General features: G+C 51.8%; 4 protein-coding genes across 4 annotated transcripts; 1 reads left to right on the forward strand and 3 right to left on the reverse strand.

Annotated features, from left to right (window-relative positions):
• Positions 1-219: 219 nt before the first annotated feature.
• COCSUDRAFT_34768 (hypothetical protein) lies at positions 220-5,481 on the reverse strand (the record flags this gene model as incomplete). The annotated part of the gene is made up of 14 exons (XM_005651808.1): positions 220-473; positions 698-851; positions 1,079-1,282; positions 1,564-1,794; positions 2,062-2,226; positions 2,418-2,668; positions 2,849-2,991; positions 3,135-3,352; positions 3,734-3,916; positions 4,057-4,212; positions 4,398-4,613; positions 4,772-4,870; positions 5,004-5,153; positions 5,350-5,481. The coding sequence occupies 14 exons, from the start codon at positions 5,479-5,481 to the stop codon at positions 220-222; spliced, it is 2,556 nt and encodes an 851-aa protein (XP_005651865.1).
• A 1,674-nt stretch (positions 5,482-7,155) lies between these two features.
• Positions 7,156-8,654, forward strand: COCSUDRAFT_34769 (4-hydroxybenzoate polyprenyl transferase; the record flags this gene model as incomplete). Its single annotated transcript, XM_005651809.1, has 6 exons — positions 7,156-7,198; positions 7,310-7,537; positions 7,668-7,798; positions 7,939-8,088; positions 8,246-8,363; positions 8,470-8,654. The coding sequence occupies 6 exons, from the start codon at positions 7,156-7,158 to the stop codon at positions 8,652-8,654; spliced, it is 855 nt and encodes a 284-aa protein (XP_005651866.1).
• Positions 8,655-8,849: 195 nt separating this feature from the next.
• On the reverse strand, positions 8,850-10,086 carry COCSUDRAFT_11218 (hypothetical protein; the record flags this gene model as incomplete). The annotated part of the gene is made up of 7 exons (XM_005651810.1): positions 8,850-8,920; positions 9,038-9,138; positions 9,238-9,358; positions 9,515-9,575; positions 9,654-9,767; positions 9,861-9,932; positions 10,042-10,086. Coding segments are annotated over 7 exons (585 nt in total), but the record flags the coding sequence as incomplete, so codon positions are not given.
• A 2,527-nt stretch (positions 10,087-12,613) lies between these two features.
• COCSUDRAFT_55339 (DNase I-like protein) lies at positions 12,614-14,209 on the reverse strand (the record flags this gene model as incomplete). Its single annotated transcript, XM_005651811.1, has 6 exons — positions 12,614-12,630; positions 12,803-12,977; positions 13,133-13,283; positions 13,562-13,647; positions 13,878-14,025; positions 14,151-14,209. 6 exons carry the CDS (start codon positions 14,207-14,209, stop codon positions 12,614-12,616), a joined length of 636 nt encoding a protein of 211 aa, XP_005651868.1.
• Positions 14,210-14,775: the final 566 nt, after the last annotated feature.

Below are 14,775 nucleotides of genomic sequence, written 5' to 3' on the forward strand. Positions count from 1 at the left end.
GTTGCAGGACAGTCCATGCCATCACTGTCTCATCATTAAAGCATATTTCAGTTTTGCCCAGCTCATCATTCAAATAGTGCTCATACTGAAACTCTCCCAGACCACTGTGTAGGCCCTATATCCGTCTGAGTGTCATCGTTTGGTGTCTTCCCTGTGCTCAAACGAGCACACTTGCCCCATGCCTCGGACATGCAGCTGGAAAGAATGAAGTACATGCGTTCACCGCTGGATGGGGCAGATGGCATCCAGCCAGTCGCGCAGCTTCCGCGCAGATGCCTGGCTGCCCATGACTTCCGCCAGCTTCTCCAGCGGCAGCTCTGCCAGGCCGGCCAGGCTCCCGGCAGCCGCCATGAGCGGCCGGAAGTTGGCCTCTGTCACTCCTGGCAGCCGCCGCAGCACATCGATTGCGGCTGTGTTCACCACCGACTCTGAGCCTCCCCCTGCTGGCAGCCCATCCGCGCCCACCGGCACCCCTGCAACGCGCCCAAGAACAACCCTCCCTCCATGATTTGTGCAGAGAGCACTGATTCATTCAAAGAGCACGAAATCCGACGGATTCACCGCGCTGCATCCATTGAACCAGTGAGCCTACAGCATCATGCTCAAGCAGGGCAGTGGATGCAAGGTGAGGGCTGCGGTGAAGAGGCATCTGGTTGCATAGAAAGTGGCTGTGAGAAAGCTAGGTGGGCAGGCTTACCCACAAGGGCGGCTACTGCAGCGTCGGGCTCGTCCTGGTTGGCCTTGAGGGAACGGAAGAGGTCGGCGGTGGCGTGCAGGGATCGGCTCCAGATTATGCGCAGGCGCGGGAAGTGCAGCGACAGCAGCACCAGCTTGCTGCCCAGAGTGTTGCTCTGCATGGCAGACGAGCATCTCAGCGACGGATTTGCCAAGTGATGGAGACACTTCATGCCTGCTGAAAGATCTCAGTCACACCAGATCTCAACAAATCCATAGTCTGTAAAGGACGCCCCAGAGGTTTCATTCCTGCACGGAAGCAATAATGCCGGGCGTGGGAGGCTCTGATTACTATAAGGTCAATAAGCACATTCCATTGCAGCAAGCAGGAACTAGAGCATACATTGATGTCACTGCCGATCTCAGAGGTGGCGTGCAGCGCAAAGGCCTTGTCGCGCTCGAACTCGATGAGCAGGATGGGCGTCTTGTAGTGCTTGGACATAGACTCCGCCTGATGGAATAGCCGCCCCGACAGGAATGACTGCCGCAGATCGGACAGCGACTTTCGCTCCACACACATCTCCGGCGACAGCACATAGTCCCCCACCTGCGCATGCATGACCTCAATCTTTGTCTTGTATTAGATACCAAGTTCAGGGTGCAAAAGTGCAGGAAAGTATCTTGTCCTGTAAATTGAGGCAAACCAGGCTCTGGCATGGATGCATGCAGCCTCCCTGAGTGCACGATCTGAGGCAAGTGGCCCCCTTGCTAACGCCTGCAATGCTTTATAGAGGACGCAACAATAATCAAGCAGAAATTTATAGGAGCCTCAGGGCTCTGCAAGGGACAAAGGAAGGAGCACCCAATGAATTAAATGGGCCGGCACACCTCGAGGGTAACTGGGATAACCTCCATGTGCTGCTGGTGCAGCACGGAGGGCAGCGAGCTCATGAACTCGCGCACATCCACAACCAGCTTGCGCGGCTGCCGGCTCTTGGGCTGCATCATGCCCCCGCGGCGCGTGATCGCGTTGGCAGCCGGCACCATGCCCGGGATGGCCTCCTCCACCCCCGGCTGCAGGACTCCCTCCCTCGGCTCCGCCCTCAACAGTGCCAGGTCCTGCACAGTGTGGACAAAGGCTCACACACAAGAAGTGACAAAAGTTTCCTGCTGCCTGCATGCAGTGCTCTGCAATAAAAGGTGCCCTTGTGCCTTTAGCCATTTGACTGCTAGTGCCCCACACTCTTAATGATGTGCCGATCTGCAAAGCAATCACAAAATAGTGCAGCCAGCCCGGAAATCTTATCCTCTATTCCAATGCTGGCTGATAAATGGATTGGCATAATCATGCCTAGAGCCAGCTGTGGCAGGGGCACATGGGCGCACCTGGCCGAGCTCTGGCAGGACCATGTGGCCCTTGGAGTGGATGAGGTCCTCGAAGACGCGCTGCTCCCGCTGCAGCGCCGCCATGTAGCGGTCCTGCTCAAAGCTGTCCTTGTAGCGCAGGTTGTACACCCGCAGCGGCGCCTTGCCCCTGCCTGCCGCATACACCTGCAGTCCCATACTCATTTGGTATACCGATCCCGAGCGCCTGTGCCTTGTGCAAGATGTTACTTCTATCTGAATGTCCATCTCTGCTTTGGATATGAGCTGCCTGTCTTTGGATATAGCTGTGCTGGTGTAACGCATGCAAGAGGGGTCAGGTGGGTGCGACAAGCGACAAAATGTGAAGGTTCTATCACCTCCAGCTGGCGTACAAAGGCCACATCAGAGTCCACCATGACCACGAAGGATGGCTGCACGTCCCAAAGCACGGCGTCATTCCTGCTCTCCAGCGCGTGGAACTTCACGCCCTGCAGCATCGGGCTGTCAGCTGCGCCCTGCCCAGGTGGCTGGCCTTGGTCGTCCTCTGAAGCTTGCTCTCTGTTGCCCTGGGCAGATTCGCCATCAGCAGCGCTGCCTGGGGCCGCCTGAGGTTGCGGAGATTCCCCACCTGTCACCCTGCAAGACGGAAGACAAGTTCAAACTGAAAACTTCTTGGCTGGGAGGTCGTAGGCGAGAGCAGACAGGCACGCAATGTTTTTGATTTCTGGTATGCCAGAAACACACCCTCTGCCACGGCTGCGAGCTGAGCCCTGCCCTCTGCCCCTCCCAGAGCCGCCTCCCAAGGGACGATAGCCATCCTTCCCTGCTGCTTCAGCATCGGCCGCCTTGTCCTTGGCGGCTGCCGTGGCCGCAAGCGCGCGCGCCTCGTCCAGCAGAGCCTGCTCCTCCTTCGGATTGTTTCTTGTGCGCGCCGCTCGCACCGCATCCAACCTGCATAACCATTACAGCGTTTACTCTACCGCAGATGATATTGCCCACGAAAGTGCATCATCCAGGATTATGCCATAAACACCCTATGTGTCACTTGTGGGAGTCTTACATGAAAGGAAGGTGTAAGAAAAATCAGCACTGACCTGTCGCTGCCTCTGCCACGCCCAAATCGGCCTTGACCCCTGCCGCCGCGGCCGCCGCCCCCGGCAGACGCAGATTCAGTGCCGCCGCCGCCGGACTTTCCTTTGCCGGCTGTCTTGCGTGCGTCCAGGCGCGTCAGCAGGTAGTCATTGAAGAGCTGCTGCATGACGGGCTGGACGTCTGACTGCAGCACGTCCCGCAGCTGCTGGCATGTCCGCGCCTGTGCACGCGACACACAGGCTCATTCCTGCTGCCACCAGGGCAAGGTGTGGCAGGCAATCTCTACTGCCTTAGAGTTGTTGAGAAATAAAATAGATCCAAAACTGCACCTCTTGCGCCACAATCAGGACTGGCGCCTGAGCAGTGCGTAGTGCAGCCTCTGCAGCAGCTATATCTTCCAATGCCTCCAACTTGCTAGCCAGATCAGCGGAAATGTCTAAAAGCCGCTGCCTTTCCTCCTGTATCTCCTGTACATCCACAAAAATGTCTGAAATACCTCGAGTCCAGAGGACTGAAGCTGTACCGGTATTACGGTATTGTCCCCGAGGTGAAAGCAGCTGCCAAAACTGATTGGTGTGCTGCTGAGACATGGCAGTCATACCTGCACGATCTCTTTGACAAGCTCCCATTTGGGCAAGGGCTCCAGCGTGGGCACCACTTCCACAGCTTCGCTGCTTGCGCCAGCATCAGCTATGTCTTTACTCACAGCCCTCTTGCGCTTGCCGTTCTTGGCCGCTGCTGCATTCCTGGATGCTTGCTGCAGCTCATATACTCGCTTCTTTGCCTGCACAGAAAGAAGCTCGTCAAAGGTATAAGCTTTTCCACGTATTCACAACCATAGAATTGACTGCTCGAATTCAGTGCCAGCATGCAAAGTCTTGCAGATGGTCCAGGATTTAGTGATACTTTTGACTCTTATCTTACTTGGTCAAAAATGGTGTGGGCTGCCTCTTGAAAGAGCCACACAGAGTTGACGCTCTCTCCCGCTCTCAGATTTTCAAGGTAAGACAGGAAGGTCACGGCGTCAAAGCACAGCAGGTACTCTGCCAGCGTCCGCAGTGTGCGAAGATTATTGACAACCTGCCCAAAGAGTCAAACCATTATCAGAGCAAATATGAAGCATTATGCTGTCAGGCTCTACCTTTGTGTTGGTTCTTCCTTCCATCAACTTCCTGAGGGCAAGCCAGTTGGCTGTCTCAAGTATGTGTGTAGTACATTTTTAGTCGTATAAGTATTTGTACGTGGAGGTCCAGCTTTGAACTGACCTGCTTTGTCTGAGGGGTGATGGTGTGCCAGACAGAGTCCAGCTGGCGGCGCACAATCTCGTCAAAGCTGCGGAAGAGACACTCCTCAAGGGAAAAGTCGCTTGTGTCAATCTTGTTGGACCGCTTCAGGTGCTTTATGCACACATCTAGCAGATCAGTGATGCTGTCATAAATAGCCACCATTGGAGGTGTCATCTCCTGTGCCAGCTCTATCACCTGTAAACAAATAAATGAAGCAACTAAGAATGCTGCGGCCATCCTGATTAGACACAAGCACTGAGGCATCCATTCCCATCCCATGCACTCTCAAAAGCCTGCGCAAAAGTTGCAACGCAATAGCTAAATTTGCGAGGCTGTTGCTGAGCCCTGCTTACCTCAATCGGCAGATCATTCAGAGTGTCCTTCACGTGGGCTTCAAAGCGTGGCCAGATGAAGAGTTTGCGCACATACAGAGCCTTCATAACCTTCTCCAGCTGCACGCACATGAACCATCCTATCAGAAAACCCCCAGAACAATTTTTGGGGTACGCTGTTCTGGAAGCCATGCTGGGTTCCACTAAAAATCATGCTGTGCATCCCAGTTTCAAAAGCCTTCAAGTGACACACCTTGCTGAAGCCTGCAGCAAAGGCATGCGGCTGGTCTGAAATGGCCCTGACAAAGCCACCCTGGTTGCCCTGCCGGAAGAGGCGCACGGCAAAGCCCTCCCCGGACATGTCAGTCACCGTGTGCGCATTCATTACCAGCAGGCCGGCCACCTGCAGAGATGTGAAACCTGGTCATGCTCTCTGAAGATATGCAGCCTTGGGACGCCTCAAACTTCAACACCACTGCACGTCGTCAGGTTGATCAGCATGCACATGTCATGCAGTGTCAAGAAAATACTTTTTCGTTTTGAGAACGCAACACCTCATGCAAGATCAGAAAAGGGAGGAAAGCAGTCAGTCACTGCACCTGATGAGCCTGCAGCCGGTTGGTGAGCAGGTCCACCACCAGGATGCGGGTTGTGATAAACAAGCAGCTCTGAGTCCTGTACAGCTCCGCCCTGGCTGCTGCCGGCATCTCATTGGTCACCTCCACTGGCATCTGCGCTGCAGAGCCATCGCTTCCACCTGGCGCCTCATCTTGTCCAGATCCTGTTGATTGCTGCTGGCCATCAGAGGTGCCATCCCTTGCCTCGCTGCACAGGAAGCACAAGACTCACTGGAAGCTCAGCGAGACATTTGCATTGTTTCTACCAGCCTATGCATGATCATCAGGTATGGTGGAACAGGATATGTTGTTGAGAGGATACAGTGAGGTTATACCAGCTCTGGAGTCCTGGATCCAAGCGCAGCAGCTCCTCTTTGAGCATGCTGCGCTGCCAGTCCCTGCAGCCCAGCACCAGCATGACACCGCGCTGGGCAGCATCCTTCCTGCGCTCCAACTGCAGGCGAACGAGAACTGCTGCAAGCCTCTGCCAGGTCAAGCCAGCAGCCATGACGCTGAGACCGTCGTCCTCCAGCAGCTCCTCCACCATCCGCCTCTGCACTCGAACCCACTCTTGAATATTTCTCTCGTTTTCTGTCAGAGACTTGCTGTTTTCAGTGATCTCAGTGCCTGCCTGCGACACCCTTGATCTGGTAAAAAATTGAGGCAGACCCAGCAAACACGGCGAATTTCGCCCGATGATACAGAAACGGAGAGAAAATGGATGCTTGAACATTACTGAGAAGTCGAAGGATGCGTTGACAAATCATCGCACACCTGAAAAGGAAGGAGATGCGCCATCAAGTCAGCCTGAACATCTTCAACGTCTGCCTCCATATGAGGCCCACTCATAGATATACAAGGACGGGCAGGTCGCACATTTTTACGACTTCTCGCTTTGATATAATTATTTGGCTCAAGCACAAGAATTGTCCCCCATGTATTGGAGAAGTCATGGGAAGTCAGCCTCTGATGACTCATCAGACAAGTCCAGGATTAAGATTTCCTCTTGCAGTTAATCTGCTGTGGCAACGTTGTGGGTACTGATTTAGAAGTTTAACGTGCAATATCGTTTCATATACTCTTGCCTGCTTAGCTTCGCACACAGATCTCTACCATCAGGTTGCGCAGATTTAGTGTTGTCTATTTTGCTTGCATGCTCGCGCCTGAACGTCATGTGGAGACGCGATAATTATTTAGAATTATTCTAGAAGCAAATGAGTCGCAGCTATTGCATAGGCTTCGAAGAAGTCTAGCTTTGATCCCTCCAAACTAAGAACTTCAGATAGCCTGGTCTCCATTGATCTCTCCCAATTGTGCTTTCTAGAGATATTTTAGCATGATTCATCTTCGATCCACAAGAAAGCTATGCAATAGCTTGAAGGAAGCCACTGGATTTTCACCCTTTGACCACCTGCACCGTGCTTGTACCAGTATACTCAGTTTGAACGATGCTTTGCCGGCATCATCTACCAACATTTCCGCAAGGTTCATGGCTTCTAGCGCGTACAAGCCTGAGTGGCCTCTGGAAGGAATCGAACACAGGAGGTTCGGACTGCCTCTAGCGGTGAGGCTTCCGGAGGTGCGCTTTTGTAGTAGTTGGTTTTGTAAAGACTCCTTTTCTAGAATGCATTCATCTCACAAGTTCCCATTGTGCAGGTGACATTCACCAGGCTGCTCAGCACTACTGCTGAGAAAGGGGCCGATGGCCTGCCAGTTCCCAAAGCAGTCATAGAAGAGAACACACAAAGCGAGAGGAGAAATCTACTTGAGAGGATACTGCCAAAATATATGCTTCCATATGCGCAGCTCATGCGTCTCCAAGCTCCCATCGGTGCATGCATCTGACCAACTGGTCCTGCTTGGCATGCACAGTGCTTCACCAATCGCGTTTTCTGGCAACTGAGGTCATTACAACCTGCTGACTAAATTCTGTTGCCAGCAGGGACTTGGCTTTTGGCCTGGCCATGTTTCTGGTCCATTGCTCTGGCAGCTCCTTCAGGAGCCCTTCCAGATGCCAAGCTTCTGGCACTATTTGGGGCAGGAGCGCTCCTGCTGCGAGGTGCTGGGTGCACCGTGAATGACCTGTGGGATAGGGACTTGGATGCCAAAGTGGAGCGCACCAAGAGTCGGCCATTGGCTGCTGGCACCATAACCCCTTTCCAAGCTGTGGGTGCGTGCACCGCCCTGCAGCCACATGCATGCCCATGAGGGCTTGTTGATGGACAATACCATGCGTTCTGTGCAGAGGCATCATGCATGTATGTTCAATTCACAAGTTGTGTGAAATGCAAGTGCTGCAGGCTTCCTTGGCGCGCAGCTACTGTTGGGCCTTGCAATATTGGTGCAGCTGAATCCGTACAGCATTCTCCTTGGGGCATCTTCTCTGGGCCTGGTTTTCACTTACCCCCTTTTCAAGCGCTTCACGCACTGGGTATGCACCTGGCTCACGAAGTGGCACCACCATCTCCCTGACTGAGTTGCAAGCTCATGGCATTGTCTCCAGCTTCTCCTGCAGTGAATATATGACGAATAAAAATATGGACGTATCATTTGTGTCCTTTGGTGTTGCAGCCGCAGGCATTCCTGGGGCTCACATTCAATTGGGGAGCGCTGCTGGGCTGGGCAGCGGTGCATGGTTCTTGTGACTGGGCCGTCGTCCTGCCCTTATATGCCAGTGGAGTTTGTTGGACCCTAGTCTATGACACCATCTACGCCCACCAGGTGAGTCATCGTAATACAACACCTTTTTAATTCTGGGGTTAGTTGATCTTTGCGAAGGCCATCCCACGCCACAACAGGAGTTGTTCTGCTTATAGGCAGCAGGACAGCACAATTTTGCAACTTGTTCGATTGATATTTGAAGTGCCTTGCGTTGCAGGACAAGACTGATGATGCCATAGCAGGGGTGAAGTCCACAGCGTTGCTGTTCGCTGACCGCACGAAACCGTGGCTTGCCATATTCGCTGCCAGCCAAATTGCGCTACTGTCGTTGACGGGTGAGAATCTTCTCACCTTATCATTTCCCCTCTGATGACTGCTTTTCGAGGTCGGACACACTCGACATGCAATCATCTGGTAATTTCTGCAATGACTGTTGCGCAGGTAGCATGACAGATGCAGGGCTGCCTTACTATGCAAGCCTGGCCGCCACTTCAGGACATCTAGCATGGCAAATCTCCAGTGTCAAGCTGGACGATAGAGGGGATTGCATGGCAAAATTTGTATCTAACAAATGGTTCGGTGCCATTCTTTTCAGTGGCATTGTTGTTGACAAGCTGTTACAATAGAACATACAGCCAGATTTTTGAAACATCAGGACACATTCTTTGTCCCTGATTTATGGGGATCTCATGTATGTAATAGCACAGTTTCACATAATATACTGCAGAGCATTCTGCAACTACCAAAAGGGCAAGAGCTATCAGGCAAGTAGAAATTCTTGTCAGGCGTAAATTCCAGCATTTGTGTGCAAGATGATAATGTTACAGCACTCCACAATCCGAAATGGTAACATCCTTCTTTGGCGTCCCATCATCCGAAGCAGCTTCTTCATCTGTACACCACCACATGCACAATGATGATCAGACAACGCCTCTGCCTGTTTGTGGTGCCGCGTGCTGATACCTTTCAAAACTCAGCAGAAGGGTGGTTCTTTCAGGAGATCAGTCACCAATTTTCTGCAAAATTTGGAGCCCTTCCACAATTCTTCCAAAGACAACATGCTTGCCATCGCACTGCGGTGCTGGGGCTAGGGTGAGGAAGAATTGACAGCTGCACACAGACACATCACTGCTGAGTCATAAATTGACAACAACAACGTAAAATATTGTTGAAAAGTAACCTTGCCTGATGCATCAAAGCTGGAGGCACCTGTTCGTGTTCTTCCCTGAATTGGCCATGCTCACAACGCCAGTCTCATGCTTCAGCTTCAGTCCAGGCTTCTCATCATTGAACTTGCCCCCATAGATGCTGTCACTTCCTGATCCATCTCCTGCAATCGGCACAAGGTAAACCAGGGGGGGTGTCAATCCGAAAATTGGGCCGCAAGCGAGCAAACCTTGGCAGTGGGTCAGAGACATTTTGACAATTTGAGCAACAAAAGTTCTGGTCCAGAACATCTCATGAGAGGCAGTCAAATATCCCCTACCTCGGACCACATCACCTCCTTGGCAGCAGAAGCCCTTCACAATTCTGTGGAATTTGCAACCCTGCCAGCATGCAGACAGTCTTTGATGGCTTCCCTGCTCATCAGGATATCCACTTCTCTGTCAATGCACCGGAGAGACAGAGCATATAGCTTGCTTTTTGCTTGCCTTATAGTGAAGCGGCTTCTTTGAGGCTTTCCCTAAGCCCTTGGAACCATCTATGAGACATTTAAAATTCTCAACAGTCTTGGGCACCTGCATGCATGAGAAGTCCAGATGATACGCAATGTTGGACAGCTTGCAATATCTACATGAATGATACACGAAACTCTCAGAGCGTATGTTCACCTCCTTGACAAACAACTCAATAATTAATCTTCCTGCTCGGATCTCTGCAGGAGCTTCAGCTCTAAAGTCGCCCTGCTCAGACAAATGACATATTTGAGATTCAGGTGTCATTCCACTACTGCCATCAGCCTGTGGGATCGGAATGTATATTTCAAAGCTTGAAAAAATAAGGAAAGCTAACCTTCTTGGACCAGGTGGGATCTGCAAGAAAGGCCTCCTTCAGCACTTCCGTGCTCTCTCTTTCGAGATCTACAAGAGATCCTGACAGCCCAAACTGCACCAGAAAAATCGTAAATCTTCCAATGCTGTCATCTTATATTCGACAGTAAGAAGGGGGGTTCTGCAAGCTACCTGAGGCCCAGCCTTTTCGTAGAAAGCAGATGTCAGTGTGAAAGCAGTCACTTGTTCAGCATAGACTGCTGCGTCTCCAATATCAATATCAAAAAATACTCTCATGATCATTTCCTGATCACCTCTTCCCCACGTTTCTCAACGACGGATCTCCTGATCTCACAGACGTCCAGGGATCTAGCTTCCTGAGCGAGGGAAGCTGCCCCACCCAGCATGCATGCCACTCAATCCCGCTCTTCGTTCCTGCATTGACAGAAATCCACTGGGTGTGCTCCATAATGTGTGAAAACGCAACCGAGTGAATGTTGCACGCGCCAATTTAGAGTCTTGTTTGTGTTGGGATGTGCATCGCTGTTTTCCGAAACTGAGAACAAGCTCAACTAAGTCGATAGTGAACATCTGTCCTCTACAAGAAGCTTTCTAAAAAAAGTAACATTCCATTCAATGTGCGTGGATGATTGCACTTCTTGTAATGCTCTTTGTGGACATGGGGGGCGAGTTGAGCCTTGATCAGAAAATTTAAGTAGAGAAATCGCTGAAGCCAACTATGGATCGCAACATCTCACCAAAGAGAGGTGAAAGTTTGGCAGTATAAAGAAATATCTAAGTCATTTTGTACTGCCCAGTGTTCCTGCCAGGACTGAGGCAGTGCTTGACCTGCAGGGCGAACTTGCAATGATGTCATCACAAGCAGATTATGCAGGCATGCTGGCGGCTGCACCAGCAGATCTTCCTTCAATTACGCTGAGCAGCCAGGCGGGCTATATTGCAGCAAGCACAAGCTCGAGGGGATGATTAATGTCCGAAACAAGCCTTGCGCTCATGCAGGCTGCAAAACACAGCCCTGCTTCAACACGTGAGGGTGCAACAGGCCTCTTAACACAGCAGTGTGGCTTGAAGGTTGTTGCTGCGGCGTCTATTGAGGCACAGAATGGCGTGAACTTTATGATTCTTGCAGACCAGGAGCAACTGTGGGCCTGTACTGTGGTGACCACCGGTTGCCAGGCTTTGTGAATGTGAAGCAGAAGCAGTGCCATCAGGCAGGCTGCAATGCGCGGCCATCCTTTGGTGTGCCGGGCTCTGGCCCAGGGCGTTACTGCAGCAAGCACAAGATGCCAGGTCTGACAGATGCCTCACTCACATTAATTCAATGTGCATCAGCAACCATATCATTGGAACATAACAATATGTGTCACGATCTTATGGTTCTCTGCTCAGCATCACGGGAGAAATGGCACTCTTTGGGACCCATTGCAGGCATGATGGATGTAAGGAACAGGCACTGTGCTCACAACGCCTGCAGCAAGTGCCCCAGTTTCAACACACCTGGCGAGGTTATACCTCTCTATTGCGGCACCCACAAGCAGGCGAACATGGTTGATGTGAAGCACAAAGCATCAGGTATGATGGTGTTTTACGATGGTGTTCTGTGGGACTGTCAAGTGCGCAGCCTCTGTCCCTATTCAGAAAGCATGGGTGTCAAAGCAAACTGCGCTCTCATTGGCTTAAGATTCACTGTGGGCACACTTGTATTGCAGGGAGCTTGGCAAAGCGATCTGGGGAGGCAGACACAGGGCTGGAGGAAGGGAAGAGAAAAAGGGGGCTGCCCAGTGATATGACCACTGGGGGCATGCAAGCAAGCTCAACTGGAGAGCCCTCTTGCATTATGCAGCAGCAGTCGTGTATGTTGGACTCACATGAGGCAACTGAAGAGGATCAGAGCGCTTATTCAATAGACAGGTGCACACATCTGGAATTCCAACTCTGCATGAACTCTCTGCAATGAATTTATTGTCACGTCCTGCAGCTCCATTTGTCCCAGACATTCAATGTAGTAATGTGGCTTTGGCAGGGTTGCTGAAAGGACATCCGCGCTCCCATGCTCTCAAACCCATGCACCGGATCAGGCAGGAATCAGCTCAGGAGTACAGCTGGTCGGTAGAGGTGCTTGCATGGGGTCAGAAGCCAACATGCCTGTGGGTGTTGGTGAAGCTGCTCAGGGACAGCCACAGGGAAGCTTCATGCAAATGCTGGTTGAAGGGGCTGCCCCGGGGTAGTGCCCGATCTAATAACTATTTCAATGCTTCTCCACACCGTACAGGAATGTCATCACTGTTCAGGCCGAAACAAGATGCGCAAAAGAATTTATTGCTTGTGCAGACATACTTTAAAAAGCTGGGGCTTGCTTGACACCACTAGTACTTCCAAGATGTAAACTTGTACTGAGGCATGTCAAAAATATACTGGTCTACTGGAATTGGCAATGCGGCATCCTGGACCTCAAGTCTTCAACTCAGCAGTCAGATGCAAAAGGCGTTCAAATATTGGTATGATATCAACTAAAGATGTCATCTAAAGACTCCCGTGGGGGAGTGTCAGACTGGCTGTTGACCTTTCGCCTCTTAGCTGGCGGCGCCCGCTGCATCCATGCAGTGATCTTCCCCTGCCGTTGACCTGCAGATGAAGGGCCCACATTACTATTCAGTCATTCTTCTCAGGGTGAGCCCTTGGTCTACAGCCTTTCACGCCCAGCTTACACACCAGGCTGCACAGCGAGCCCAACAAATTCAAGAAAGCTTCATAGTGCGCACCTGCGTTTGCACCTGTTCTCCTGTTGGCTAGGCTGAGGGGGGGAGGTCGCTCCCCCTTGCGGAAGCTGCCTGGCAGCTGCAGATCGGCCCACACCGGCGCATGGTCTGAGCCCTCAAAGGTGCTCCAGATGCGCACGTCTGTGAACAGGTCCTCAAAGGGCTCCCCTGCTAGTTCCTGTGTGTTTCCCAAGTTGCTCAAACTCTGAAAGAAACAACTGGGTTGTTGTGCCCCTCACAAGGATGTGGTTGGTGGGTTCAACTGCTCAAATGACTTGCGAGAGGCTGTTCTCCACATGAGTGTAAATTTGGGAAAGTAGCTGTGTGGATCACCTTCTCTTCTGGGGCTGCTGTATGGTCCTTCATGGCTGGATCAGGCCTGCCGGCCAGCAGGAAATCCACCCTGCTACCGTGATTACGCTTCCTGGCTAGCGTTGCCATGTTCCAGACAGTGTAGGCCTTCTGCTCACTCGGATGCATCTTCCTGCATAAGCAAGACGACGCTTGAATTTGCCCCAGCAGGTGTGTAGTCAGAGACTGGAAGGGCAATGCCCAAATCCTGCACATATCCAGGCAATGACAAATGCTTTAGTGCAGATGCTGTGCTGGATACACTCTCATCCCCACACTAACAGATCTTGCATGTTCTGGCACTACCAGTGGTAGGCTGATGATGGCTGTAGTGCAGACAACCAGCCAGCTTGTCACACTCAGCCTCCGCCAGACATTATTTTTGCTTTGGAGGTTATGCGAGCAGCGTACCTGAATAGATCCACCAGGGGGCCGCCCTCCTGGTGCAGCCATCGCCGAAACCATGCTCTGTCTGGCCGGTCTGTGAGCATGGTGGCCTGTATGTGGGCCGGCGCGCGCAAAAAGTCACAGTGGTCAATTGGATAAGGGGCAATGTTTAGATCCCCTGCAACAACTACTGGTCGACCAGCCTCTAACACCCCCTCTATCCTGTGCTGGAGCACCTGCAGCCAAGCTGAGTGTGATCAAGATTTGTAGCTATCTCTATGCTTGAAGCAAGCAGAAGATTGATCTCAAGAGTAGAACAGTACAGAGGAATGTCTATCACCTCATAGTACTGCATTTTGAATGCAAATCGGTCGCTCGTGATGTTTGTAACTGCTGGGCCGTAGCAGTTGAACAGCACGAATGCACCGTGGTCCGTGATGACACAGCGCCCCTGGTTGTCAACCATTTCCAAGTCCTCCCTCCTATACCTGCATGCATGCAAGGGAAGAGAGGTGACACATGTGCATGCAAGGTCATCGTACACCTGCATTTGAAGAATAACATTAAATGAAGGGACAATGTGCTGAGAGCGGTGCCCAAATGAAGGACAAACCTGTCCCAGAATTTGTCTGAAGGGTTGTAGTGTATCCTGGTCAGGCCTTCCTTGGCCATTTGATCATTTTGAGGGCCAACCGTCCCTGCAAGACCCTCTTCTGCAGCCACAGGAAGGGCACTGCCCGTCCTGCAAAAAGTTGCTACTCCAGAATAGCCCGAGCGGTAAGTGCAAAACGAGAAGAGTGAGGTCCTGCGTTTTACATGTGAGTAAAACATCTCATCAACCCACACGAACATGATATTGTTGTGCTGTGGTGGCTGTGGTGGGATTCAGGACAAGACAAGTAACTAGATCTACTTCCAAGGTTTTCAGTGCACTTTGACTCACCAGCCATCAGCAAGAGCAAAGCTGTGAAGCTCTTCCATGTCCTTCTTTGAGAGCTTGGTCTCTTGGATGCATATGATATCTGCATTTTCCAGACAGCAGAGCTCAGACTCGGGGTACCAATGCAGCAAAATTACAGGGCATTGCGAGTCGAGCCTCGAAGACCAGTCTTGCCCAGAATCAAATAGGCCGTGTACGCGCCGGCATCTAGAATTCCTAGCATCTTGGAGAGACTCTCGGATCTTCTTAGTAATACTGGCTTCAGGCCATCCACGTTCCAAGTCAGAATCCTCATTCG

Source organism: Coccomyxa subellipsoidea, assembly GCF_000258705.1.
Source record: "Coccomyxa subellipsoidea C-169, whole genome shotgun sequence".
NCBI classification, from domain to species: domain Eukaryota; kingdom Viridiplantae; phylum Chlorophyta; class Trebouxiophyceae; family Coccomyxaceae; genus Coccomyxa; species Coccomyxa subellipsoidea.